Below are 26,946 nucleotides of genomic sequence, written 5' to 3'. Positions count from 1 at the left end.
GATTTTCAGGGCTTTTATTGTATATTCTATAGGACCGTTGTAGTAGGCAAAGGACCTTAATCATGTGATCGCATCGTCGGGTCACGTGTCTTATGTTGGGACACGTGACCGCTGTTATGCAAAGGATGGGAGCTAATTCAGCCAGGAGATTGGTAGAATGAGTGGGACGGGCTTAGGGAAGGCCCGTGATGTAGGAGAACTCCTGTCCTATCGTGGTGTTGTCATGCGAGGTTTCTAATTTTATGGTAGAAGGGGAAGGTGGTATGGGAGGAGCTATGGTGGAGTGTCTAAGCTCAGGTTGTATTACCATGGCAACTATAGACACTTACGAGATGTAGATGTGCATATTTATTTTATTGGAATGAAAACGGCATGTAAAAAGGAGTAGCCAATAAATGATCAAAGGGCTAAAATAACAATCCGAAGAGGAATAGCCTAAAAATAATAGAGAGGCTAAAAAAAAAAAAATAATAAAAAAATAAAATAAAAATCTACTCTGATGCATTGATGAGTAGACTTGAATAAACAGACTATTTGCTATTCGTGACCTGATATGTGCATTTATGAGCGTATGCGGTCTATAGATTAATTTCAAAGGCCTCATTCAGGCCATATGGGTTTAGACTCTTCATTTTGAAAAGTTTTGCAAGTGTCTATAGTTGCCATGGCAATACAACCTGAGCTTAGACACTCCACCATAGCTCCTCCCATACCCCCTTCTCCTACCATTAAATTAGAAACATCACATAACACCACGATATGCCAGGAGTTCTCTTACATCACGGGCCTTCCCTAAGCCCGTCCCACCCACTCTACCAATCTCCTGGCTGAATTACCTCCCATAACAACAATCACGTGTCCCAACATAAGACACGTGACCCGACGATGCGATCACATGATTAAGGTCCTTTGCCTACTACAAAGGTCCTATAGAATATACAATAATAGCCCTGAAAATCAATATTTCAGTATATAAAAACATGAGAATAAGTTTATTTGGATTGATTTTAATAAAACCTTGACATCAGTACCTATGTACTTTTTGTGTATACTCATTTATTTATTTGTTACTTGAGGGGATCTTAATTGTCAGAAACGGGTTGTTTTTATTGCAAGCCTATTTTATTGGAATAAAAAGAAGTTTGAAACCCAATTTTGCCTTGAGCGGGTTTTGGTGCGCCAAAAAGCAGAATTTCTTCTATTATTTACTCTACGGCCAGTGAAGAGGGACTGGACACCCTTCTACACTGGAACCATATCCTGCAGCCGCACACCCGAAGGCAACCATTTCTTCATCTGGCAACGACTACAGTAGAGTTGGGCCCATCTTAGCACAACTTGAAAAGGTGAGCCTCTAATCACCAAGTAATTCATTCTGTCCCATCTAAGAGTTAGGACGTACTACCCTATATTGTGCGCTATTTTCTTGAGCCTTAGGCACGTCCACCCTGCCTTGAAACAAGACATAGACAATTCACAGGAAGCCATCTGTAGACGGTGCAGACAAGAAGCAATGTCCCCAGAACAGTATCTGCCGAGCAGTTCCCTACTGCAGTGTGTATGGTCTCCCTAAACTGCCGGAGAGAGGTGCCACCTACAGGATGCACTACAGCGTCTGCTTCCATCCTTTCTGGGGATGAATACCCAGCAACCTGCAGCACTCCAGCTCTTCTGAAACTACAACTCCCAGAATCCTCCTTTCACTTCCGTTAAAGTTACAGGAACAGCGGTGTGCATTCTGAGAGTTGTACTTTCACAGCAGCTATAGTGCTGAAGATTGCGGATCACTGCCGTACTGGCACCCTACTATAGCTGGATCTCCACAAGGAGAATCGGTTCCTTTTATGAGGCAGTACACATGGTATCACCCACCACAGCACAGTGGAGTCTATAGATGGGCCTTTCTAATTTGGGATACGCAGAATTACCAGCTGGCATAATAAAATAACGGTAAATGTTACAAAAAATGCAATGTCTTCATCCTCATGTAGAGAAATGTGGTCGTTACGCTGCCCGTACACAATGCAGTCTGGCAATTAGCAATGATCAGCATGCAGATCTCGCTTCTGGACATCATACCTACCCTGAAAGTTTACCACGTACCTTAGTTCCTTGAACAGATCGACACTTTGATGGGTCATTAAATTATTTAGAAGCCATTCAAGGCACCTGGAAGAAGAGAACACATGTGAGTGCGGCAGCCGCTGATGTAAAACAATGACCAGACTGCAGCATGTGGCTCACTGACACAATGCCATGTGCGGGAAACAATAATGACCAACAGACCCGGCTGAAAATAGCTGGGACACTGGAGAGCCGGCACAGAGGAACAAAGACTAACACTTAGGCTGGGTTCACACTTGAGCGTTGCGCAAACGCGCGTTTCACGCGCGTTTTTGACGCGCATTTTTATGCGCGTTTTTGTAATAGTAAACGCGCGTTTGTGTGATTCACTACAGTGTCCTATGGCCACAAACGCACCAAAAGTCGCTCATGTACTTTTTGGAGCGTCGGGCGTTTTACAGCGCGATCGTACGCGCTGTAAAACGCCCAAGTGTGAACCATTCCCATAGGGAATCATTGGTTTCTCCTTGTTGAGCGTTTTACAGCGCGTAGGAACGCGCTGTAAAACGCTCAGGTGTGAACCCAGCCTTAGTGTCTCCAAGACGAGGAGATTACCACTAAGCATCCTCTGGGCCGGTGAAGGCTCAACAGGCTGCCCTGTCAATCACTGCCGAGGCCGGAGAAGTGAAGAGGCGATGCTCGCCGTGGTTGGCACATTAGATTATGTGCGGGTGACAAAGTAACACCCTGTTTTTTTTTTAGAGTGCGATTAGACCAGCATAGTGGATTAGCCCGTCGCCATTTTGCACAGTATTTATAACGAGTCGCATGGCAGGTCATGAATTAGGCAACGGGTCTTTGTATTCGTGTGCAATTAGACTACACGGCTCACAAATTAGGTGCAAAAGTGCGACGGAAAAGTCTCAGATTAGAGTTTAAAAAGTCACATATTAGATAAAAGGTCCCATATAATTATAAAAAGTTGCAGCTACATACAGGTTTAGGTTTGTAAAAAGGCGCGCGTCTAACCGCCGATGCTCCTACTTTAATAAAATTGTTGCACAGCCCCACAGATTACTGACCAACAACAGGCGCGAAACTAAGACTAAATGAGACAAAAAAAAAAATACTGACGAAAATTACTCAAAATTAGACCCAAAAAAAGGTGCAAACAATGATGATAAATGATGCGGTGTCTCCAGTACAAGGTTCTTATTATAGAGCAAGAAATTCCACCTTTTCTCCCCAGGACAATGTGGGATTCTTGTTGCCGAAAATGTACAGACTTAGGTCTCTTTCACACGGGCGAGTTTTCCGCGTGGATGCGATGCGTGAGGTGAACGCATTGCACCCGCACTGAATCCGGACACATTCATTTCTATGGGGCTGTGCACATGAGCGGTGATTTTCACGCATCACTTGTGCGTTGCGTGAAAATCGCAGCAAGCTCTATTTTGTGCTTTTTTTATGCAACGCAGGCCCCATAGAAGTGAATGGGGCTGCGTGAAAATCGCAACCATCCATAAGCAAGTGCGGATGAGGTGCGATTTTCACGCACGGTTGCTAGGAGACGATCGGGATGGAGACCTGATCATTATTATTATTTTCCCTTATAACACTGCTTGCAGTGTTCTGGTGTCCGCCTGGCGGTGCGGAGCCGAACAAATCCGTCCTGACTTACAATGTAAGTCAATGGGGACGGATCCATTTACATTGACACAATATTGGTGCAATTGTAAACAGATCCTTCCCCCATTGACTTTCAATGTAAAGTTAGGAGTCCCTATTAATATACCATCGGATCGGAGTTTTCTCCAATCCGATGGTATATTTTAACTTGAAGCGTCCCCATCACCATGGGAACGCCTCTATGTTAGAATATACAATCGGATTTGAGTTAGATCGTGAAAACTCAGATCCGACAGTATATTCTAACACAGAGACGCTTCAAGTTAGAATATACTAAGAACTGTATACATAACTGCCCCCTGCTGCCTGGCAGCACCCGATCTCTTACAGGGGGCTGTGATCCGCACGCGCCCCCCCCCCCCCCTTCCTTTCCCAGTATTAAAAGCATTGGTGGCCAGTGCGGCCCCCCCCCCCCCCTCCCCAGTATTAAAATCATTGGTGGCCAGTGCGGCCACCCCCCTTCCTCCCTCCCCAGTATTAAAAGCATTGGTGGCCAGTGCGGCCCCCCTCCCTTCCCAGTATTAAAAGCATTGGTGGCCAGTGCGACCCCCCCCCCCCCCCTCCCCAGTATTAAAAGCATTGGTGGCCAGTGCGGCCCCCCCTTCCTCCCTCCCCAGTATTAAAAGCATTGGTGGCCAGAGCGCCCCCCCCCCCCCCCCCCTATTAAAAGCTTAAAAGCATTGGTGGCAGTGGCTAACAGGTTAACAACCACCCCCCCCCCCCCCAATCGGAGTCCCAGTTTAATCGCTGGGGCTCCGATCAGTTACCATGGCAGCCAGGACGCTACTGCAGTCCTGGCTGCCATGGTTACTTAGCTTATACTTACATGTGCTGTCTGTGGCCGGCCGGCGCTCCTTCTACTGGTAAGTGACAGGTCTGTGCGATGCGGCAAGGATGAGGAACAGGACCCGAGAGGGGGCTGAGAGGTCAGCACACCAAAAGACAGGGAAAAGAATATAATGAAAAAACACCAAGACACCTCTGGACAATAAGCCCCAAACAACATTGCAATAGAGGCAAATATGAGGACAGAAGCCAGGTTACTGGCAAAACGGCATTGGGTCAGGAAGTGGCTGAGAGATCGACACCATTCAGGGTATGCCTTTTTTTTTTTCTAATCACCAAGTTTCTTTGTCCTCAAATTTGCCTCTATTGCAATATTGTTTGGGGCTTATTGTCCAAAGGTGTCTTGGTGTTTTTTCATTATATTCTTTTCCCTGTCCTAAGCAGTAAGAGAACTAATCCAAAATGAGGAAAGGCCACTTTCACATGGTCAGTACTTGAGTCAGTATTTGTAAGCCAAAACCAGAACTGGAACCTACAGAGAAAGCATCATGGAAAGATGTGTGCCTCTTCTGTGGTTGAGCTTACAAATACCGATCGACAATAATGCAATGTGCAAGTAGCCAAAGGCTAGAGCTATAACTAGACTTTGCCACACAAAATACTTTTGTCATTGTATACAATAAAAAATTGGGCCATAGCCAGTGAGCTTTTCAATAAAACATCTGTATAGCACCACCTGCTGTAGGCTTATATTCCCTTATTTTTTTTTCATAGACTTCACTGAGGTGGTTGCACAACAAGGAGTTACAAGGCAAGAGCCATAACAGAAAGGTCACACAACCTGAAGAAGGACACGCCCCTTAGTTGCCACAATTGGAGTAATGATTGGGAGATCTCTGGATCCATGTGAGGTACAGGGCTGCTTCTGGCTTTGTTAGAAAGAGATTGTCATGTACTATATAATGTCTGATTTTCATTTTTTTTTTTTTTTTACATCCATTATGACATAACTCCTTTAAAAGACGAGACAGATTTTTATTCCATTTTCATTTTCCCTCTCTGTCTTCCAAGAGCCATAACATTTTTACTTTCCATTTACATAGCCATATAAGGGCTTACTTTATGTGGGACAATTTATTTTTATTTATTTTTTTATGGCACCATTTCTTGTATTGGAAGAAAATGGGCAAAAAATTATTTGTGAGGTGAAATTGAAGAAAATAAAATTATTTCGCTGTATACTAAAACTGACAAGCCATCCTTATTCTACGGGTCAGTATGATTACAGCAATACCAAATTTATGTAGTTGTTATTTATCTTTTTTACCACCGTTTAAAAAAAAAAAAAAAAAAACGTAGAATATTTTTATTTTTTCGGACACTCATAACTTTCTATATTTTCATGTACAGAGCAGTCTGATGGATTGCTTTTTTCAGGCTGAGCTGTAGTTTGTATTAGTACTTTTTTGGGGAACATAATGACTTTTTGATCACTTTTTTCAGGTTTTTTTTTTTGGGGGGGGGGGGGGGGGATAAAGTGACAAAAAAATGCTCTGCATTAAAGGGTTAACACCGCTCTGAAATTCCAGCATTTAGAGATTTTGAAGGTGCTCAATGTATTTCTATGGACAACGACATCTCAGCGATAAATCACCCCACCCATGTCTACAGTAGGTAGAGCCCCGGCCTAAGATTTTCTTTTGATGCAGTGTGCAAAAACTGCATAGAAAAACCTGGATGTTTAAGTCCAGCCCAAAATCCTAGAGAACTGTCAACCTCAGGCTGCAGGAGGCCAGCAGACTGCATGGACTAGAAGGATGACCCCTTAGGGGTGCATGTAACAGGTTATAATATCCTGGGAACAGACAGCATGCATAGTATGATGGCCCCAGCGCCCATTGCAATAGTCACATCTTATTAGCGTACCTTTGTGACTGGAAACAGAAGGATCCCATGTAAAGGGGTGTTGTACTCCCCTCAGGGATCCCCAGCCCCTCCTATACAGATGCTGTCCAATCTCCGTTCCCTGGCCCAGAGATGACGTGCCAACACAGGGGCATGTGACAGCTGCAGCCAATCACTGGACCAGGAAGTAGAGAACAGCAGCAGACTGGGCACATTGCAATTAACTTTTTCTAGCTGAATACCCCTTTAAGGGCATGTCTCGTCTACTAAATAAAAGCGCCATCTCTGTATTGTGGAGAAAAAAAAAAAAAAAAAGGCAATTCCTCATCACTTCCATCAATGACTCTTGTTTATGTCCAGAGGCTAAAAAGGTGTACAGACCAAATGCTCCTCACAGCTGAGGGCCTGCCACAATGTCTATCCAGTCTAGATAATCTTCACTGAGCCGGGGCCGTCAATAGGAAAAATCTCTCTGGGTGGGGGGGGTTACTATATATCGTTACAGGCCGGCGCCACAAGACCGCAGTACAGACTTGATTGCCTACATCGGGGTCAGTAACACTTCGACACTCCAGCTGTTGTGACAGAACAACCCCCAGCATCTTTCCTGTATGGGAGTTCACTGAACAATGGAGAAAATTGGTGCACGGTGGGAGTTGTGGTTTCCACACTACCGGAGTTCTGAAGGTTGCTGAAACCAGGCTTAGATTCCAACATTGTAACAAAGCCTCAGCTGTCAGAACAGATAGGTGTTTAGGGATTTTAAGAATAAAACAGTCCCATTCATTAGCCTGACCTCATAGACTTAAAGGGATTTTTGTTGTATGGATCAACATCTTTTAAAATAAATCATTTATGGAGATAGCTGTAATTTTGTAATGCGCTTCTGTTACCTTTACTGCTCCTATCTCCTGTTCTGGGCTGTGGTCACATGACCCTGTCATGTTTTGTCCATGGGCGTGTCAGTGATAGGGGAGTGTCCATGTAACTAGCTGGTGGGAGGAGCTATAAACAAGCAGGGCGTTGTTAGGAGCAGTGATAGGGGAGTGTCTATGTAAATAACTTGTGGGAGGAGTTATATACTTGAAATACAGGATGGAAACCAGAGTGATTGACATGGTAGAAACGGGTCATGAGAGTCCAAAATCAGTTTTAAAAAAAATGGATCAAATGGCGCTGGAATGTTTTCTTTTTAGGGCACATGTTACAGCCACTAGTTATGTCTGCTGTGACACCAGCAACCACAAGGACAGATAAACGATAAGGAATTAAAATAAAATACTTATGGTATAGGATTTCAATAAGATGATGATAAACTAGTGCTCTATCCCATAGCCTGGTGTTTATTCCCAGTCATGGGGTCCAGGGTTCCAATATTAACATTACATGCCTGTCATGATTGGCACGCAGTATAAGCTGCTACTGCCAAAAGTAAAGGAGCTCTTAAAGGGGTTGTGCCAACTTCTAAAGTTATCCCTAGTCATAGAGGATAACTAGCTTACTGGTGGGGGCCACACCACTCACAAGAATGGGGGTCCAGTTCCCCTAAATGGATGCTGCGACCGGTTGCACATGACCACTTCTGCTCCATTCATTGCCTATGGGACTCCTGGAGATTTTGGAGTACAGTGCTCAGTTATCGCTGGAACTCCCATAGAGCTGAATGAAGAAGCAGCGGTCATGTGTGAACTGCCTGTCCAATCATTCAGGGGAACGTGTCCCCCACCCTAGTTATTAGAGGGGGCCGCAGGCGTCACATCATAATCCTCTACCTACAGATAGAGGATAAATTTAAAACCTGGCACAACCCTTTTTAAGAGCTTCTTTACTTTTGGTAATTTGGTTGGATAACACTGCTGCTCTTTCCCATTGCTTAATGTCAATGGTAAGCTATTGTAGAGAACACATCAAAGTTTTAAAGAAGCAGTCACATCTTACATTCCATAAATTCACAGGGTATGGCATACTGCATTAAAGGGGCTGTCCAGTCTAGGAAACAACAATCAGTGTCTGCAGTAGTCACGGAATCAAGTCATTTCCGGTCCAGCAGGGCCACCAGAAGCTGGGTAGTGGCAGTCACCTGTGGTAACAGTTATTCCCCCATCGAGCAGCCTTAAAGGGGTTGTGTCACTTCAGCAAACAGCATTTATTATGCAGAGGAAGTTAATACAAGCCACTTACTAATTTATTGTGAGTGTCCATATTACTTCCTTTGCTGGCTGGATTCATTTTTCCATCATATTATGCACTGCTCGTATTCATGGTTACGACCACCCTGCAATCCAGCAGTGGTGTTCGTGCTTGCACACTATAGGAAATGGCACCAGCCTATGTGCGATCCCTCAGTCCCGGCCATGAGAGAGCCAGCAAGGGAAGCAATATGGACACTCACAATACACTAGTAAGTGGCTTGTATTAACTTACTCTGCATAATGAATGCTGTTTGCTGAAGTGAAACAACCACTTTAAATAAAGGGGTTCTCCAAGAGCATAAAATGTCCCCTCATGTGCCAGGCACCCCACTTGGAATATACTCGCCCTCGGTCCCCACCGACACTGTATGTTTTCATCCGTGTGCAGGGAGAAGCAGCAGCGGAGGTGCAGAGACCAGGAGCGGCGCCGAGGGAGAGTATATTCCAAGTGGGGTGCCCGGCACATGAGGGGACATTTTATACTCCTGAAGAGCCCCTTTAATTGTAAACTACATATTATATTAAGCAAAAAAATCTATATGCTGAACAACTCACTTTTTCTTCACAGAGTCTAACCCGTAGACACCAGCTGCTGAGGAATAGCTGCAGACCGTCTGAACGCTGATGGTCTCTTTCATGGTCTCGCCACATTGCTGAATTAAACCGTCCTTAAAAAGAAAGAACAAAGATAACATTCACCATTAGGCTACTTTCACACTACCGCTTTTTGAGGATCCGTCATGAATCTGCAAAAACGCTTCCATTACAATAACACAACTGCATGCATCCGTCATGAACAGATCCGGTTGTATTACGTCTTCTATAGCCATGACGGATCAGTCATGAACACCATTGAAAGTCAATGGGGGACGGATCAGTTTTCTATTGTGTCAGAGAAAACGGATCCGTCCTGACACACAATGTAAATAAATGGGGACGGATCCGTTTTCTCTGACAATAGAAAACGGATGCTCTGCACCACATCACGGACAGAAAAAAAGCTGATGAATGAGGACAAAATGGAAGCGCTTTCATCCGCTATTGAGATCCTATGACGGAACTCAATAGCGGAATTGAAAACGCTAGTGTTAAAGTAGCCTTAGAAGTAACAGGTCCAGGTGGATTACCAATGTCAGGAGGAATGGCTGTTGGCCGACTCTTTATACATGTACGGCCATTATTAATGGAACACAACTTATAAAAAAAAATAAAAAAAAAATAAAAGAAAGTTGCCAACCGGAGAGCACAGGAATCTCACTTTCTGACTCTGCTGCACAGAAGTGCTTATCTGCAAAGTAATCCTTATCAAGGATGATAATCCTTATCATCGTCCTTTACACGGGACGATGTCCAAGCAGATTGTCAGGAAGGAAGTGTTCCGTCCCAACAATCTGATCGCTAGTGGACGAGACCGCTGCATTTACATGCGCCGATCTCCTTCAGATTATGGGGAGGAACGATCGCCAATTCCATTGCTCTTCCCCATACGGTCGTAATTTCCCAGCAGCAGATTACGCGATTACACAGTTCAATCTGCCACCGGGAAATGATGATCTTTTGTGCTGCACAAAAAATCCAATTACCTGATGAACAGGCATTTTGCTCGTTCATTGAGTAATCGATGGTGCATTTACACCACAAGATCATCGCTAACAGGCATTACTAGTAACAATCATTACCATCAATCTGTTCAATTGTCGACCCGTGTAAAGGGCCCCGACCAGCCACACTACTGGGATAGCTTAGGGGAGGTGCGGTCAGCCTCTCTACTCTGGACAGGAACTAGTATACACCGAGTGACTTACAAAATAGATCCAGGTGATCATATATATTTATATAAAAAAAATAAATAAAAAAAAAAGGGTGTAAGAATATTCATTTATAGGCTAATCGTGATAAACCCAAAAATGATGGAAATGGAAATCTTCAAAAGAACATACAGAAATGGACACCAGTATAAAACACGGCACAAAGCTTCCAGGAACAGCTGGCAATTTACTTCATTACAGGTTTGGGTCTCGTTTCATGCCGTGCGCGTTTCATGACATGCAGGCAGCCTGCGCCCCCAGGGCTCCTATATGCCGCCTGTGAAACGCTCCTTTCTTGTAATAGGCATCCTAGGGGGAGACTCCGTACTGCATACACAAGCCTCATCCCTGCATGCTATAACTGGGCACTTCTTACTAATTTATCTGGAATCTGTAACTGAATGCATTATGGAGATCAAGTCCGGCCAAGTACATCTCCTCCAGACAAGCCAAAACCCTTCTAGTGAATCAGCTCAAGCAGGAGAAGACTCCTGAAGGCACCACTTCTCTTCCAGATTTCTACTAGATTGCAAGCTCCGGAGGCAAAAGGTTTACATAGTGACACACAGGCAAGTTCTCTGGTGATTCATATTACTGTACATTTCATCTCACTGGAATACCCCTTTAATGAACAGAGCCAGTCACGCAGGCACAGCGCTGCTCCACTCATCTCCATGCACTGTAATGTGCCATCTCCAGCAGTCCCATAGAGAACCAGTGGAACAGCGGTGCACATACCCGACCGGCTGCTCTATTCATTTCAGGGGTACAGGGTCCCCGTTCTTGTGAATGGTGGAAATCCTTGCAGCTGAAGCACCATTAATCTTAGACATCCCCTATCCTGTGTAACATCTAACAGAAATATACCTATTATTATCCTGTTGTCGACATATGATGGGATATTGCTAGTCAGACATTATGTTGCTGGTTTATAGACATGACAACCACAAAAATAGTCCACAGAGAGTATTCTTATATATGCTATTAGAGAGGTTATCTTGCCATTATATATTTATTTTGTAGGTAAGAAAAACAAAGTATATTTTCCATTTAAATGCTGCTAAAAATGATCCAGTGAGAAGTTATACTCTACTTACATTGTATGGCGCCACCTAGTGTTCAGTATTGCATGTCCATCTACTAAGCTAAGTACTTGCAGACGTGCATGCTCATTCGCTCTCTTCAGTCAGGTCTCTGCACAGTGACCGCCTCTTCTCTGCAGAGCAGCCAGTAGTAATAGTAATCCTCTGTCCTGTGTGCACCGCAGGGCAGCTAGTAGTAATAGTAATCCTCTGTCCTGTCCACATAGCATAGCCACTAGTAGTAATAGTAATCCTCTGTCCTGTGTGCACCGCAGAGCAGCTAGTAGTATTAGTAATCCTCTGTCCTGTCCGCAGAGCAGCTAGTAGTATTAGTACTCCTCTGTCCTGTCCGCAGAGCAGCTAGTAGTATTAGTAATCCTCTGTCCTGTCCGCAGAGCAGCTAGTAGTATTAGTAATCCTCTGTCCTGTGTGCACCGCAGGGCAGCTAGTAGTATTAGTAATCCTCTGACCTGTGTGCATCACAGAGCAGCTAGTAGTATTAGTAATCCTCTGTCCTGTCCACACTGCAGATAGTAGTATTAGTAATCCTCTGTCCTGTCCGCACAGCAGAGCAGCTAGTAGTATTAGTAATCCTCTGTCCTGTGTGCATCACAGAGCAGCTAGTAGTATTAGTAATCCTCTGTCCTGTGTGCATCACAGAGCAGCTAGTAGTATTAGTAATCCTCTGTCCTGTGTGCATCACAGAGCAGCTAGTAGTATTAGTAATCCTCTGTCCTGTGTGCATCACAGAGCAGCTAGTAGTATTAGTAATCCTCTGTCCTGTCCGCACAGCAGAGCAGCTAGTAGTATTAGTACTCCTCTGTCCTGTGTGCACCGCAGAGCAGCTAGTAGTATTAGTACTCCTCTGTCCTGTGTGCATCACAGAGCAGCTAGTAGTATTAGTAATCCTCTGTCCTGTGTGCATCACAGAGCAGCTAGTAGTATTAGTAATCCTCTGTCCTGTCCGCACAGCAGAGCAGCTAGTAGTATTAGTAATCCTCTGTCCTGTGTGCACCGCAGAGCAGCTAGTAGTATTAGTACTCCTCTGTCCTGTGTGCATCACAGAGCAGCTAGTAGTATTAGTAATCCTCTGTCCTGTGTGCATCACAGAGCAGCTAGTAGTATTAGTAATCCTCTGTCCTGTGTGCATCACAGAGCAGCTAGTAGTATTAGTAATCCTCTGTCCTGTCCGCACAGCAGAGCAGCTAGTAGTATTAGTACTCCTCTGTCGTGTGTGCACCGCAGAGCAGCTAGTAGTATTAGTACTCCTGTCCTGTCCACAGAGCAGCTAGTAGTATTAGTAATCCTCTGTCCTGTCCGCACAGCAGAGCAGCTAGTAGTATTAGTACTCCTCTGTCCTGTGTGCATCACAGAGCAGCTAGTAGTATTAGTAATCCTCTGTCCTGTGTGCATCACAGAGCAGCTAGTAGTATTAGTAATCCTCTGTCCTGTCCGCACAGCAGAGCAGCTAGTAGTATTAGTACTCCTCTGTCCTGTGTGCACCGCAGAGCAGCTAGTAGTATTAGTACTCCTGTCCTGTCCACAGAGCAGCTAGTAGTATTAGTAATCCTCTGTCCTGTGTGCACCGCAGAGCAGCTAGTAGTATTAGTAATCCTCTGTCCTGTCCGCACAGCAGAGCAGCTAGTAGTATTAGTACTCCTCTGTCCTGTGTGCACCGCAGAGCAGCTAGTAGTATTAGTACTCCTGTCCTGTCCACAGAGCAGCTAGTAGTATTAGTAATCCTCTGTCCTGTGTGCACCGCAGAGCAGCTAATAGTATTAGTAATCCTCTGTCCTGTGTGCACCGCAGAGCAGCTAGTAGTATTAGTAATCCTCTGTCCTGTCCGCACGGCAGAGCAGCTAGTAGTATTAGTACTCCTCTGTCCTGTGTGCACCGCAGAGCAGCTAGTAGTATTAGTACTCCTCTGTCCTGTGTGCACCGCAGAGCAGCTAGTAGTATTAGTACTCCTCTGTCCTGTCCGCACCGCAGAGCAGCTAGTAGTATTAGTAATCCTCTGTCCCGTCTCTTAAATGGCTTTGGAAGAGAGAGACTCAGCAAGTGGATCCACCAGAACTTCTGAACACCAGGTGGCGCCACACAATGAAAGTAAATGGCAAATATGCTACTTTTATATGACCTATAAAATGAATATGACATGTAATGGTGGGACAACCCCTTTAAGACAGAGGACCAGAACACATACCAGTTGGAGCATGCACGCAGCTGCTAAAATGGCTATGACACGGCTGGGTTTCAGCAAGACATCATCCCTGTATAGCGAGCCAAACGTCACCTGCAGAGCTGTAAGATGAAAGTGCGTTAGGTAATGGCCCATATTGACACGACATACAATAAGCTCGCACATTAGGGAAGACCTGCCTCAGCCTGGGATTGGCCGAGCGGGATTATCCAGGCATGTTCGGTGCATGTGAGCAAAGCCTGTATTAGACTAGCATACCAGCAAGCAATTGTCGGGAGGGAAACATTCTCTCCAGGCAATTGCTTGCTTGCTAGCTAGCTAGCTAGTGGAGGAGACTGCTGCTATTACATGCAGCAATCTCCTCTGCAGCACAGGGAGGAGCGATCACTGTGCCATCACACCTCCACATGCTGTCTAGTTGTTTGCCAGCGGCAGATCGCTATTAGACAGCCGGAAAACTATGATTATTAAAGAGTAACTAAACCTTTGTATGAACTTTTAATATGATGTCCCTAATAAAACTATTTCTAATATATTTACCAATTTTTATAAAACTTTTACTTCCCCAAAGCTCACCATTCCCCGTGCGCTTAAAACTCAGTTCTCTGTACACCACTGACTGCTCAGCGGCGTACAGAGTATAGTCGTGGCCAAAAGTTTTGAGAATTACATAAATATTGGAAATTGGAAAAGTTGCTGCTTAAAGGGAACCTGTCACCATGATTTTGCGCATAGAGCTGGGGACATGGGCTGCTAGATGGCCACTAGCACATCTGCAGTACCCAGGTCCCATAGCTCTGTGTGCTTTTATATTGTGTTAAAAAACTGTTTTGATCGATATGGAAATGACCTGATATGAGTCCTGTAGCCGGAGATGAGTCAAGCGGAAAGGAGCCCAGCACCGCCCCGTGTCCTCCGAATCTCCTCCTTGCTGGCTGACGTCACAGAGCTGGAGCGCCGAAATCTCACGATGCACGAGCTAGCGCATGCGCAGTGTCAGCATCATGTTCATTCCCTGTACTGGCATCAGCACAGGGAACGAACTACGCATGCGCTAGCTCGCGCATCGCGAGATTTCGGCGCTCCAGCTCTGTGACGTCAGCCAGCAAGGAGGAGATTCGGAGGACGCGGGGCGGTGCTGGGCTCCTTTCCGCTTGACTCATCTCCGGCTACAGGACTCATATCAGGTCATTTGCATATCAATCAAAACGGTTTTTTAACACAATAAAAGCGCAGAGAGCTCTGGGACCTGGGTATTGCAGATGTGCTAGTGGCCATCTAGCAGCCCATGTCCCCAGCTCTATGCACAAAATCCTGGTGACAGGTTCCCTTTAAGTTTTTATAATAGCAATTTGCATATACTCCAGAATGTTATGAAGAGTGATCAGATGAATTGCATAGTCCTTCTTTGCCATGAAAATTAACTTAATCCCAAAAAACTTTCCACTGCATTTCATTGCTGTCATTAAAGGACCTGCTGAGATCATTTCAGTAATCGTCTTGTTAACTCAGGTGAGAATGTTGACGAGCACATCAGGAAAAAGGCTTGTCCGGAGAAGAAAAGGTGAGCGCTACCATCAGTCCTGTGTCATGCCAACAGTAAAGCATCCTGAGACCATTCATGTGTGGGGTTGCTTCTCATCCAAGGGAGTGGGCTCACTCACAATTTTGCCCAAAAACACAGCCATGAATAAAGAATGGTACCAAAACACCCTCCAACAGCAACTTCTTCCAACAATCCAACAACAGTTTGGTGAAGAACAATGCATTTTCCAGCACGATGGAGCACAGTGCCATAAGGGTGGCTCGGGGACCAAAACGTTGACATTTTGGGTCCATGGCCTGGAAACTCCCCAGATCTTAATCCCATTGAGAACTTGTGGTCAATCCTCAGGAGGCGGGTGAACAACCAAAAACCCACTAATTCTGACAAACTCCAAGAAGTGATTATGAAAGAATGGGTTGCTATCAGTCAGGAATTGGCCCAGAAGTGGATTGAGAGCATGCCCAGTCGAATTGCAGAGGTCCTGAAAAAGAAGGGCAAACACTGCAAATACTAAATCTTTGCATAAATGTAATGTAATTGTCGATAAAAGCCTTTGAAACGAATGAAGTGCGTGTAATTATATTTCACTACATCACAGAAACAACTGAAACAAAGATCTAAAAGCAGTTTAGCAGCAAACTTTGTGAAAACTAATATTTGTGTCATTCTCAAAACTTTTGGCCACGACTGTACACATTTTATCAATGGGGCTGCAGTGCAGCGAGTACGGGCAGGAGCGCATATTGCTGCTCCTGCCTGTGCCTCCTGAGGTTTACTAACTCCTGGCATAGCACATGGGTACCCTGTACCCATGTACTATGGCAGGATTAGCTGAGCGGAGCGGGCTCCTGCTTCTGTCTGCTCCGCTAAGCTAAGAGAGCTGACATGCAGGACTTTTAGCTTAGTGGAGAAGCAGGAGCCACTCTGCTCAGATAGTCCCGGCATGGTACATGGGTACAGGGTACCCATGTGCTATGCCAGGGGTTAGTAATCCTCTGGGGAGCACAGACAGGAGCAGCAATATGCGTTCCTGCCCGTACTCACTGCACTGCAGCCCCATTTATAAAAAAAATGCCAGAGGTGTACAGAGAACTAAACTAAAAAGATTTAAGCGCACAGGGAATAATGCGCTTTAGGGAAGTAAAAGTGTTATAAAAATACTAAATTGATTAATAAAGTATATTAGAAATAGTTTTATTAGGGACATCATATTAAAAGTTCATATAAAGGTTTAATCAGAATTGCCCGATGAACGGGTGCTTATTCGTTCATCGGGCAATCGCGGCAGTATTACACTGTCAGATCATCGCTAACCAGCATTCACGTGAACGCTCGTTAGCAATTATCGGCCAGTCTTAGGGGCCGATTCACACGACCGTGCTCACAGATCTATTGTACTGTACTTGCATCCTTATGTCAGTACACAACATGAGAGCCGTGATCAGATAGGAACTGACTGTATCATAAATCACTATTTGGCTCAGGGGAGCCGAGGTCAAGTTTTTTTTTTTTTTTTTTCACATCTCACTGAAACAGCTAAAGGGATCTTCCAGGAATTTGATATCCTGAGGATAGGTCAACAATATCAGACTGGGGAGGCAGAGCGCTGAGTTATCATTACAGCTCACCAAGCACAGCGCCGTATTTAGCATTGCAGTCACCTGAATGGGACTGAGCTGCGGCTGGGTCACATGACTGATCTACGGTGACATCACTGGCCTAGGAAGAGGCCTCGGTGCTCACGGAGCACCGTGGCTTCGTCGAACAGCTAATCCACTCCCGAAACCCCCACCGATCGGATACTAAATTACCTATCCTGACGACAGGCCATCAATATGAAAATTCTCGGAAAACCCCTTTAAGAAAATATATAAAAATTATTTTCCAGTAAAAGCCAGCTTTACATCAAACATTTCCTGGGGCGAAAAGTACAAATCCGACTTAACCATTTCTTCTACTCCAAGCAGCTTCTGAATGCAGGGAAATGTGTGGTCAGTGCAGCACTGCTGCCATCTACTGCCTGCTGCAGGAATCACATCCGGCTCTACATCTTACACTAAAAGTATAACCAGTCGCGTGCCCTATACCACCAAGATGGCGGACAGGAACTTGGCAGAGGTCTGTCTTTACAGAGCATCTTTCGTCAAACGTATCACCATTAATCTAGCTGACATGAGATGTGCACATCAGCAGAATATAATGCTGTTGATCCCATCTCTTTAGGAGGCCGCACTCTGTAGAAAATCACTGTTTTATACTATGTAAATGAGCACCTTGGTGCAACGAGGGTAGTGTAATTGCACCCAGAAGCCCCCCCTCCCCCCATCACCTATGCCATGTCCCCCAACCCCGTGCTGGTAAGACTGACAGGCCAGGCCGTGAAAACATAATGGCGTGAATATGTTTTCGTTGCCTGGCCTGTCAGTATTGGCAGTGGGGGTGCGGAATACAAGGTGGGAAGCAGAGCCTCCGGGTGCAACGGCACGACCTTTGCTGCACCAAGTGGGTCATTTACACATAAAACAGGGATACTGATAAATGTAATGATCAGCTCTAACTGCAGCTCACTGGATATTTTTAATTTTTTTACTGTTTTTCTGTGAACGGAAATCGTCACATCCTGAATATCAAAACTAGACAGGCTCCTTACAAGGCCTGCTGGCTTCTCCTGACATGTCTAAAGGTTTGTATTCCTCATGAAATAATAACTTTACATTGTGTTGTTCCTCTGTTATTCCTCCTAGGAATTAATGAATAAATGTACAACTGGGTGTTACCAATTGGTGGGGCGGGGTGTTCCTGCATACTAACATTGCCCAATTAGTACTGTCAGTTAGTTACTTCAGAGGGGATACAATTATGTACCGAGACACACGTCTCCTGTCAGTTCTACATGAGCCCATTACAGATGCACCTGTGTGTCCGTACATTGTGTAAGTGCTCCGGGTCTCACATGCAAATCCCCCTTTGCCCTGATTGACAGTCCCAATCTTTACCCAGCATTGTACCCGCATAGATATTATACATGTGGCTTTTTTTTTGTTTGTTTTATTGACTGTCTCAGTGAAAAGTGAAATAGCAGGGCCCCACAGTCCGCCTGCGCGCCCACCCCCCCCCCCCACAGTCCGCGCAAAGGAACTGAATTATATTGACATCACTTTCAGAGGTAGACAGTATCCACATAGTGTCCAGGTTAGTATGGCATAATGAGCAAAAATTATAACAAACCGGGTGTTTCGGTCTCAGCTGTAGCGTATGTGAAGTCAGCGGGGCCATCCGGTTTCTGTTATACTGGTTATGCCATACTAACCAGGACGCTATGGGGGTATTGTCTATAATTCAGCCCCTTTGTATAATAACCTTCTGCGTATTGAGGCAAGGTGTGCAGCCTCATCTCCTTACACAGTCAGACAGTGAGCCAGGAAACATCATATAAAGAAAGAAAAAAAACTTTCCTCACTTGCAGGATAAGTCACGATGGAATCTGACAGGAGCATACGGGAAGTTACCTTCTGCATCAATATTGTGGTCGGGTATCTCCAGCTCTATCACATTCATGTTGGACTCTTTCCAGGAACCACAGAACATACTGGAGAAGTATCCAGACTGCAAGCAACAAAGGAAGACAATAAAAGTCAACATTAGGAAACAGACGGGTTTCAGGGCCTCTTACACTGGCTGACCAGCAGAGGTCGCCAGTGCTCCGCTTCTGCCTTCTTTTTTAGCCTCCAACAGTCGCATTCAATTTGGAAAAACCCGCATTAAAATGTCCCTTTTTTATTGCAGATTTGGAATGTACGTCTCAAATAAACATGACTAGTACACAGTTCAGGCGCCTTTTAGGGGTTGTTCTCCTTAGGATTATTTTTTTTTTTTTAACAGCATGGCTGGACCTGCAGTGGCGATCATATTCACCTGATCCCTGCCGCGTCGCCAGCCCTGCAGGTCCCAGGTCACCCTGCATCAATCACTGGGTCACATGTTGAAGCAGTCATGTGCCATGCGTCAAACCAGAATGTTGATGCAGGGAGATCTGGGACCCCCACAGAACCCAGCGGCAGGGACAAGGGGAGAATGACTGAAGGGTCTGCACAAATCATCATGGGACAACCGTCGCTGTAAGTGAATTGTAAACCCCAATAGTGACCCCAGGACTTTCATACTGATAGCCTATCCTCAGGACAGCCCAAAACAGCACCGCTGAGGTCTGTAGTAGATCCGGGGCCGGAAGTACATAGCTCCGTCCATTGTGTAGTTGACAGAGCTGATAACTGCGGCTCCGTCCAATATACAATGGCACCACTACTGCAGAATATCATTTATTTATGAACTAGGTCATAAATATTAATAAAATCTCTGAATAACCCTTCAAGGACCAGTAACACGTTTCCCCCCAGCAGTTATAACTCATCTTGTCTTCAGTGTAGTTGTGCTGTAGTGAACTGGTATCAGGCCTTTTCTTACCAGCATGGAAGTAAGCAGGTTACTCAGACGGAACTTATCCCACATCTATTGGAATGCAATTTCTGAAATTTTCTGAATTCCTGTAAGTAAAATATGTACGGCACCATGCAGAACTGGAAAACAGTGTTAGGCTACTTTCACACTGGCGTTTTGGCTTTCTATTTGTGAGATCCGTTCAGGGCTCTCACACGCGGTCCAAAACGGATCAGTTTGGCCCTAATGCATTCTGAATGGATAAGGATCCACTCAGAACGCCTCAGTTTGCCTCCGATCAGTCACTATTCCGCTCTGGAGGCTGCCTGCAGCGTTTCGGTGTCCGCCTGACGATGCGGTGGCAAACGGATCCGTCCTGACACACAATGTAAGTCAATGGGGACGGATCCGTTTTCTCTGACACAATAGAAAACAGATCCCCCTGCTCTCCTCACCCAGCTGTCTCTGCTTGACAGTTTTTTCTCTCCATATGAATCAGCAGCAGGTGGGTGGGGAGAGCCAGGAGCTCAAATATGAGGACTCATTGGCATGTGCTGGAGCTGTTCAATACCACATTTTGGCAAACCGGCTAGATCAATTAAAGAAAATGACCCCAGCACTTTGCTAAGGAGACGTGTCACTGGCTTATGTTTTTATAGAACACCATAAAATTCCCTTTAAACAGCTACGTTGTGAACGTTGGCACTCTGATCCGGCATTTATGCCAGCTTTCGGCAGGACGAAAAATACTACACACAGCATTTTTTTGTACATGCAACTCGCCCTTCAACCAACTCTAATTCAGGCTAGATCATGACTAGAAACCCATTTGGGTCCTGTTTTAGGCTGGGTTCACACCTGAGCGTTTTACAGCGCGTTCGATCGCGCTGTAAAACGCCCGACGCCCCAAGAAGTACATGAGCTTCTTTGGGGCGTCTTGTCGCGCGTTCCCGTCCATAGACTTCAGCGGGAACGCGCGACAATGGGCGTTCGATTGTCTCTGAATGCGCGATTGCAAACACCCGCACAATCGCGCATACAGATCGCTCTATCGCGAATGCTCAGGTCTGAACCCAGCGTTATAGCAAGATGCTTGGCTTTAACGAGGTCAGAAATGCACCTTCCCCCAGTGCTCTTATCTGCTAGAACGACCCGAGCTCAGACCGATCACTGGTGAGCGAGACACAATCACTGTCTATAGAAAGCATTTACCCCGCCTTTGGCTTGAAAACCACCATAAGGCCTCATGCACACAAAAAAAAAAAAAATTCGGTGTCCGTTCAGTTTTTTTTTGCGGACCATACGCGGATTCATTTCAACAGGTCCGCAAAAGAAAAATGGAAGTTACTCCGTGTGCATTCCGTATTTCTATTCCGCAAAAATAAAAATAGAACGTGTCCTATTATTGTCCGCATTACGGACAAGGATAGTACTGTTATATTAGGGGCCAGCTGCTCCGTAAAATACGGAATGCACGTTATCCGCATTTTTTGCAGATCCGTTTTTTTGCGGACCACAAAATACATATGTTCATGTGCATGAGCCCTAAGGCTTTCCCTGTTCCTGAGGTATAATTAAACAGTTAAAACATTTATTAACACAAGGCCCCCAACAATATAAATTTGTTCAACCATTTAAGTAAAGTTATCTTTCGGTCAGTCTAAACTGAGAAAAGAAAAAGACAAAAAAAATTTTTTCCCCACTTCACAAATTTACCTGCACACGTGGTCTTCATGTGCTATATGGTCAAAACCCCACATAGCAAGACTAAGCTACAGGGGCCTTTACACGGGCCGCCAATTGAACAGATGATCGTTAACCAGCATTGCTAGTAGCGCACGTTAGCGATGATCTGGCAGTGTAATGCACCACCGATTACCAGATGAACGAGCAAAACGAAGCACAAAAGATCGTCGTTTCCCAGTAGCAGATCGTGCTGTGTAAATAAGACAGTAGGGGGTAGAGCAATTGCATTAGCGATCGCTCCTCCCCATGCTAAGGAGTAGATCACTGCATGTAAATTCAGCAGTCTCCTCCGCTAGCGATCAACAGATTATCGGAAAGGAACGCTTTCTTTTAAAAAATCTGCTAGATCGTCGCACCGTGTAAAGGGACCATAAAGCCCCAAGAACAGGTAATTACCATAAGGGGTCATGAACACGAGTGTGTTTGTGCCCCGTGCTTGTATTGCGGACCACAAACAGAGGGTCTGCAATATACGGGCACCAGCCATGTGCACTCCGTACCAAAACTGTGGCTCTGATGCGGACCAAAACGTAATATGAGCCTGTTACCAGGAAATTCACTGATAAACCAAACACAATGTTCTGGTAGGCCTAGCTCTGAAGAATTTAACGATACCTTTCAATTATAGATCCGACCCAAAAAAAAAAAGGGACTTCTAATGCATATGAGCAATAAAGTGCACCGAGGGCGGGCCAAGCTACTCTGATCACATTTGCTCCTCCTGCTTGCTCTACCAGCCCCTCCGTCACCTTCTTGATTGATAGGGCCAGGAGGGCGGACTATGCAGGAACCTGTTCTGGTTAGGGAGTGGCTCACTGAGAAAGTAGGAGGAGCAAGGGTGCACAGAAAGGCTTGGGCACAACCTCAGTGCACTTAAGTGATCATTTGCATATTGATTAAAATTACTTTTTCTCCAGACAGAAGCAACGGCTCGCTAAGTGAAAGGTATCATTACCTTCAGCTTAGCTAGCCCTACCGAAAATTGAGCCTGGTTTACCTGTGAAGTTCCTGACATGCTCCCTTTAAGAATGATATTTTACTTCATAGTCACATACCCCTTTCTTTTGTTTCCCTTTTACTTTTGACATGATAAAAACATGCCCGGTATCAGATTCGGGTGTACCGTAGAGCACTGATCTGCCGTTATTCTTTGGAGCACATCAGTGGTAGACCGGAAACATAACACTTACCTGACAGAGGTAGATTTTGTGGAGGTTCCATTCTTTACCAAGTGCGCAGATCTTTATGTCACTGTTCTCTCCATTGAGGAAGAGGGTCTGGTAGATATACTTGGAAGTACTTTTCAGCTTTTTCCTACAATATCAAATCAGCATTTCATCAGTAGACTATACAATAATGCCACCCAGTTCACACTGCCATACCATGTAACATAGTCGTGTTATGTCCATCCAGGTCAGCCTGTTATCCTGCAAGTTAATCCACATAAAGCCACATTTTCCTCATTTTAGGGGACAAATTCCTTATACTTACCCACATACAGACGTTTTCTCCCAGTCCGAGCATTCTCATTTTATATACTAACCTTTTATGTGGTACAGTGTAGGGATCGACCGATTATCGGTTTTACCGATATTATCGGCCGATATTCAGGATTTTGACCGCTATCGGCATCTATTTTGCCGATATTCCAATAACGTATTGGGAACACAGATCGCGCTGATGTCAGCGCTCTCCGTGTTCCCTCTGCAGCACAGGGGAGAAGGAAGCAGTGTCTCCCTCCCCCTGTGCTGCTGCTGCCACCAATGAGGGGGGGGCAAGAGGAGGGGAGGGGCTGTGGCCACTGCGCCACCAATGAAGAGAAATCTCTCATTCATTCTAATTTCAAATTGAACAGGAGGCGGGAGCTGCAGAATCACATAGCCGGCTCCCGACCTCTATGAGCGGTAGCTGCGATCTGCGGTAGTTAACCCCTCAGGTGCCGCGGACCGCAGCTACCGCTCATAGAGGTCAGGAGCCGGCTATGTGATTCTGCAGCCAGCTCCCGCCTCCTGTATATGAAGGAGCCCAGTATTAGACATTGGAGGTGCAGTGCCCCCCCCCCCCCAAGCCCCCCAGTATTAATCGTTGGTGGCGCAGTGCACCCCCATTCCCCAGTATTAAAAACATTGGTGGCGCAGTGCGCCCCCCCCCCCCCTGCTCCTCCGATCAGAGCCCCAGCAGTGTAATCCTGGGGCTCCGATCGGTTACCATGGCAGCCAGGACGCTATTGAAGCCCTGGCTGTCATAGTAAGCTCCATGCTGCTGTGTGCACAAAGCACAGAGCAGCAGGGACAGTGTGAGCTCCTATTCCCCCTGATAGAGACCTATCAGGGCGAATAGGACAAGGGTTCTAGTCCCTAAGGGGGCTAAAAGTTAGTAAAAAAAAATAATAATAATAATATTAAGTATAAATGAAAAAGAAAGATTTACAAAAAAAATTCCCAGAATATCGGTATAAATTATCAGCTATCTGCCTGAAAGTTCACAAATTATCGGCTCTAAAAAAAAAACCGGTCGATCCCTAGTACAGTGTGAAATGCTTTGGAGAAGTCCAGATACACGACATCTATTGATTCGCCGCTGTCAAGTCTAGAACTTACCTCCTCATAGAAACTGATTAAATTAGTTTGGCATGACCGATCCCTCATGAAGCCATGCTGATATGGCGTTATTTGCTTTTTCCGTTAAGATGCTCTAAGATAGCATTTCTCAGAAAACCTTCAAACAGTTTACCCACAACAGATGTTAAATTTACCGGCCTATAGTTTTTGGCCTCTGTTTTTGGACCCTTTTTGAATATTGGCACCACATTTGCTATGCGCCAATCCTGTGGAACACTCCCTGTCAGTATAAAGTCCGCAAATATCAGAAAAAAGGGTCTGGCTATGACATTACTTAAAGGGATTTTCCGAGATTTTTATACTGATGACTGAGCATCTGATCGGTGGGGGTCCAACAGAACTGAGGCCTTCTCTCAGCTTTTCCTAGGCCCGTGACACGTTCATCAGTCACGCTGCCTAGGAACAGCTCAGCCCCATATAAGTAAATGAGGCTGAGCGCGATACCAAGCACAGATGCAATACAATGTACGGCACTGTGCTTGCTCAGCTGTGAGAAGGTCTCAGCTCTCTAAACAGCTGATCAGCGGGGGTCCGGGTGTTGGACCCCCACTGATCAGAAACTGATGACTAGAGATGAGCAAAGAAGCATCCGAAGTCGCTTTATTCAAAACGTTGGATTAATACTGTATGGAGACTCTTCTCCGTAACAGTATTAGAAAGTATGGGCTCCGATGAGCTAAAGTTAGTTATTTGCGAAGTCGCGCCTGACTTCGTTTAAAAATCAATTACCGAAGTTATTAAAGTGGAAAACCACTATAAAACTGGAGACCGAACTTGGCTTTGGTTCTGACTCAATAGCTCTTTGCTATAGGATAGCAGCACTAACTGGTAGATTGTACCCTTCACTCTTCAATCCATGGCAGGAGGAGACTCAAGTCTGCAGCCCTTAAAGGACATGTGTCAGCAGTTTTGTCCCTACGAGACTGTCTGACCTGTTACACGTGCGCTTGGCAGCTGAAGACATCTGTGTTGGTCCCATGTTCCTATGTGTCCGCATTGCTGAGGAAAATGATGTTTTAATATATGCACGAGCCTCTAGGAGCAACGGGGGCGTTACCATTACACCTAGAGGCTCTGCTCTCTCTGCAACTGCCACTCAGTCTGCACTTTGATTGACAGGGCTAGGCATTATGATGCTTTTACCGCCTGGCCCTATCAAAGGGCACAGAAATTGCAGAGACAGCAGAGCTCTAGAAGTAACGCCCCTGTTGCTCCTAGAGGCTCATTTGCGTATAATAAAACATCATTTTCTCAGCGATGCGGGCACAGATGGACATGGGAGGAACACAGATGTCTTCAGCTGCCAAGCGCACATGTAACTGGTCAGACCGTGTCATAGGGACAAATCTGCTGACAGATGCAGATATATCGCAAACAAAAATTGAAAAATACCATAGCCAAGCAAAACATGGCAACTTGTCTGTAGAGAGACCTTCTTAAAGGGATCCCAGGTTCATAATAATATGGCAGCTTTTCCCCAAAAATAGCACTGTACCTGTCCACAGATTGTGTGGAATTGCACCTCAGGCCGATTCACTTCAATGGAGCTGAACAGTAATACTAGACACAACCATGTTTTTCTAATTCTGAGTAACCCCTACCATTACAGCAGCATGTGCACCGTAGCCAGGCTGGGCAGTGTGTGACAGCTGTCATTACGGCAGTACATCAACAGTGCAGAGAGGTGGATACAGAGTGGCACTTGTCACATGAGCCAGCAGGCTGGCAGAGTCAGTGGCCGTGACCGGGCTGCAGCTTCACTATATCTGTAACATGGCATGCAATGACAGCAACTTAATGAGAAAGGAGAGGGCTTCACACAGGTATTACACACAAGGATCCATTATTCACTTCACTGGAGGTATTATTGAAAGGTCAAAGATTTCTTAAAGGTGTATTCCGGTTGGTTAAAGTTATCCCCTATCTATCCTACTGCTGGGACCCCCACTGATCACAAGAACAGGGGCTCTGCGGGAGTTCCAGAGATGGCCAAGTACATCGCTCAGCTATCTCCGTAACTCCTATAGAAATGAATGGAACAGCTGCTCCATTCTTTTTTTGGGGAGCTGCAGAGGGTAAATGGCCTCGCTTGTCATGATCAGTGGGGGTCCCAGAGGAAGAACCCCCACTGATCTGATAGTTATCCCCTATCCTGTGGATAAGGGATAACTTTAACCAACCGAAATACGCCTTTAAAGGGATTCTGTCGCCTCCATTTACCCTATAGAGATGCGGACATGCACGGCTAGATCGCTGGTAGCATGTCTGCAATATACCTGTCCCATATCTCTGAGTGGTTTTATTGAGTTTAAAAAATTATTTTATATATATATATGTAAATCAGCCTGGTAAGGAGCCCAAGGGGCTGTACTAACCGTTCTGGAGCCCAGCCGCGCCCCCTGTGAAGGAGCCCAGCACCGCCTGCATCAAGGAATCTCCTCCTTGCTCACGAAGTCAGATCACCGTAACCTCGCGGTGCACGAGCTTGCGCATGCGCATGCGCAGTTCCTTCACCGAGGCTGATGCCAGCACAGGGAAGGAACACTATGCCGACACTGCACGTCGCGAGATTACGGCGATCTGACTTCGTGAGCAAGGAGGAGATTCCTTCATACAGGCGGTGCTGGGCTCCTTCACAGGGGGCGCGGCTGGGCTCCAGAACAGTTAGTACAGCCCCTTGGGCTCCTTACCAGACTGATTTACATATATATAAAATCATATTTATTTATTTTTTACACGCAATAAAACCACTCAATTAGATTTGGGACAGGTATATTGCGGACATGCTAGCGGCGATCTAGCCGTGCATGTCCGCATCTCTATAGGGTAAAAAGAGATGACAGAATCCCTTTAAAGAGGACCTGTCACCA

The 26,946-nt window shown here is 45.5% G+C and overlaps 1 protein-coding gene across 1 annotated transcript in view; it reads right to left on the bottom strand.

The window, feature by feature from the left end:
- Positions 1-26,946, bottom strand: part of GMCL1 (germ cell-less 1, spermatogenesis associated) — a 114,224-nt gene that overhangs the window by 36,353 nt on the left and 50,925 nt on the right. The window contains exons 3-7 of the mRNA XM_044279288.1: positions 22,646-22,769; positions 18,782-18,878; positions 13,730-13,827; positions 9,192-9,304; positions 2,104-2,169 (exon numbers count right to left, since the gene is read on the bottom strand). Of these exons, the coding sequence (XP_044135223.1) occupies positions 2,104-2,169; positions 9,192-9,304; positions 13,730-13,827; positions 18,782-18,878; positions 22,646-22,769 (498 nt within the window). The remainder of the gene's footprint in view (positions 1-2,103; positions 2,170-9,191; positions 9,305-13,729; positions 13,828-18,781; positions 18,879-22,645; positions 22,770-26,946) is intronic.

Source organism: Bufo gargarizans, chromosome 2 (genome assembly GCF_014858855.1).
Source record: "Bufo gargarizans isolate SCDJY-AF-19 chromosome 2, ASM1485885v1, whole genome shotgun sequence".
Classification (NCBI taxonomy): Eukaryota; Metazoa; Chordata; class Amphibia; order Anura; family Bufonidae; genus Bufo; species Bufo gargarizans.
The sequence above is the reverse complement of the archived record's forward strand: the minus strand, read 5'-3'. Positions and strand labels throughout refer to the sequence as shown.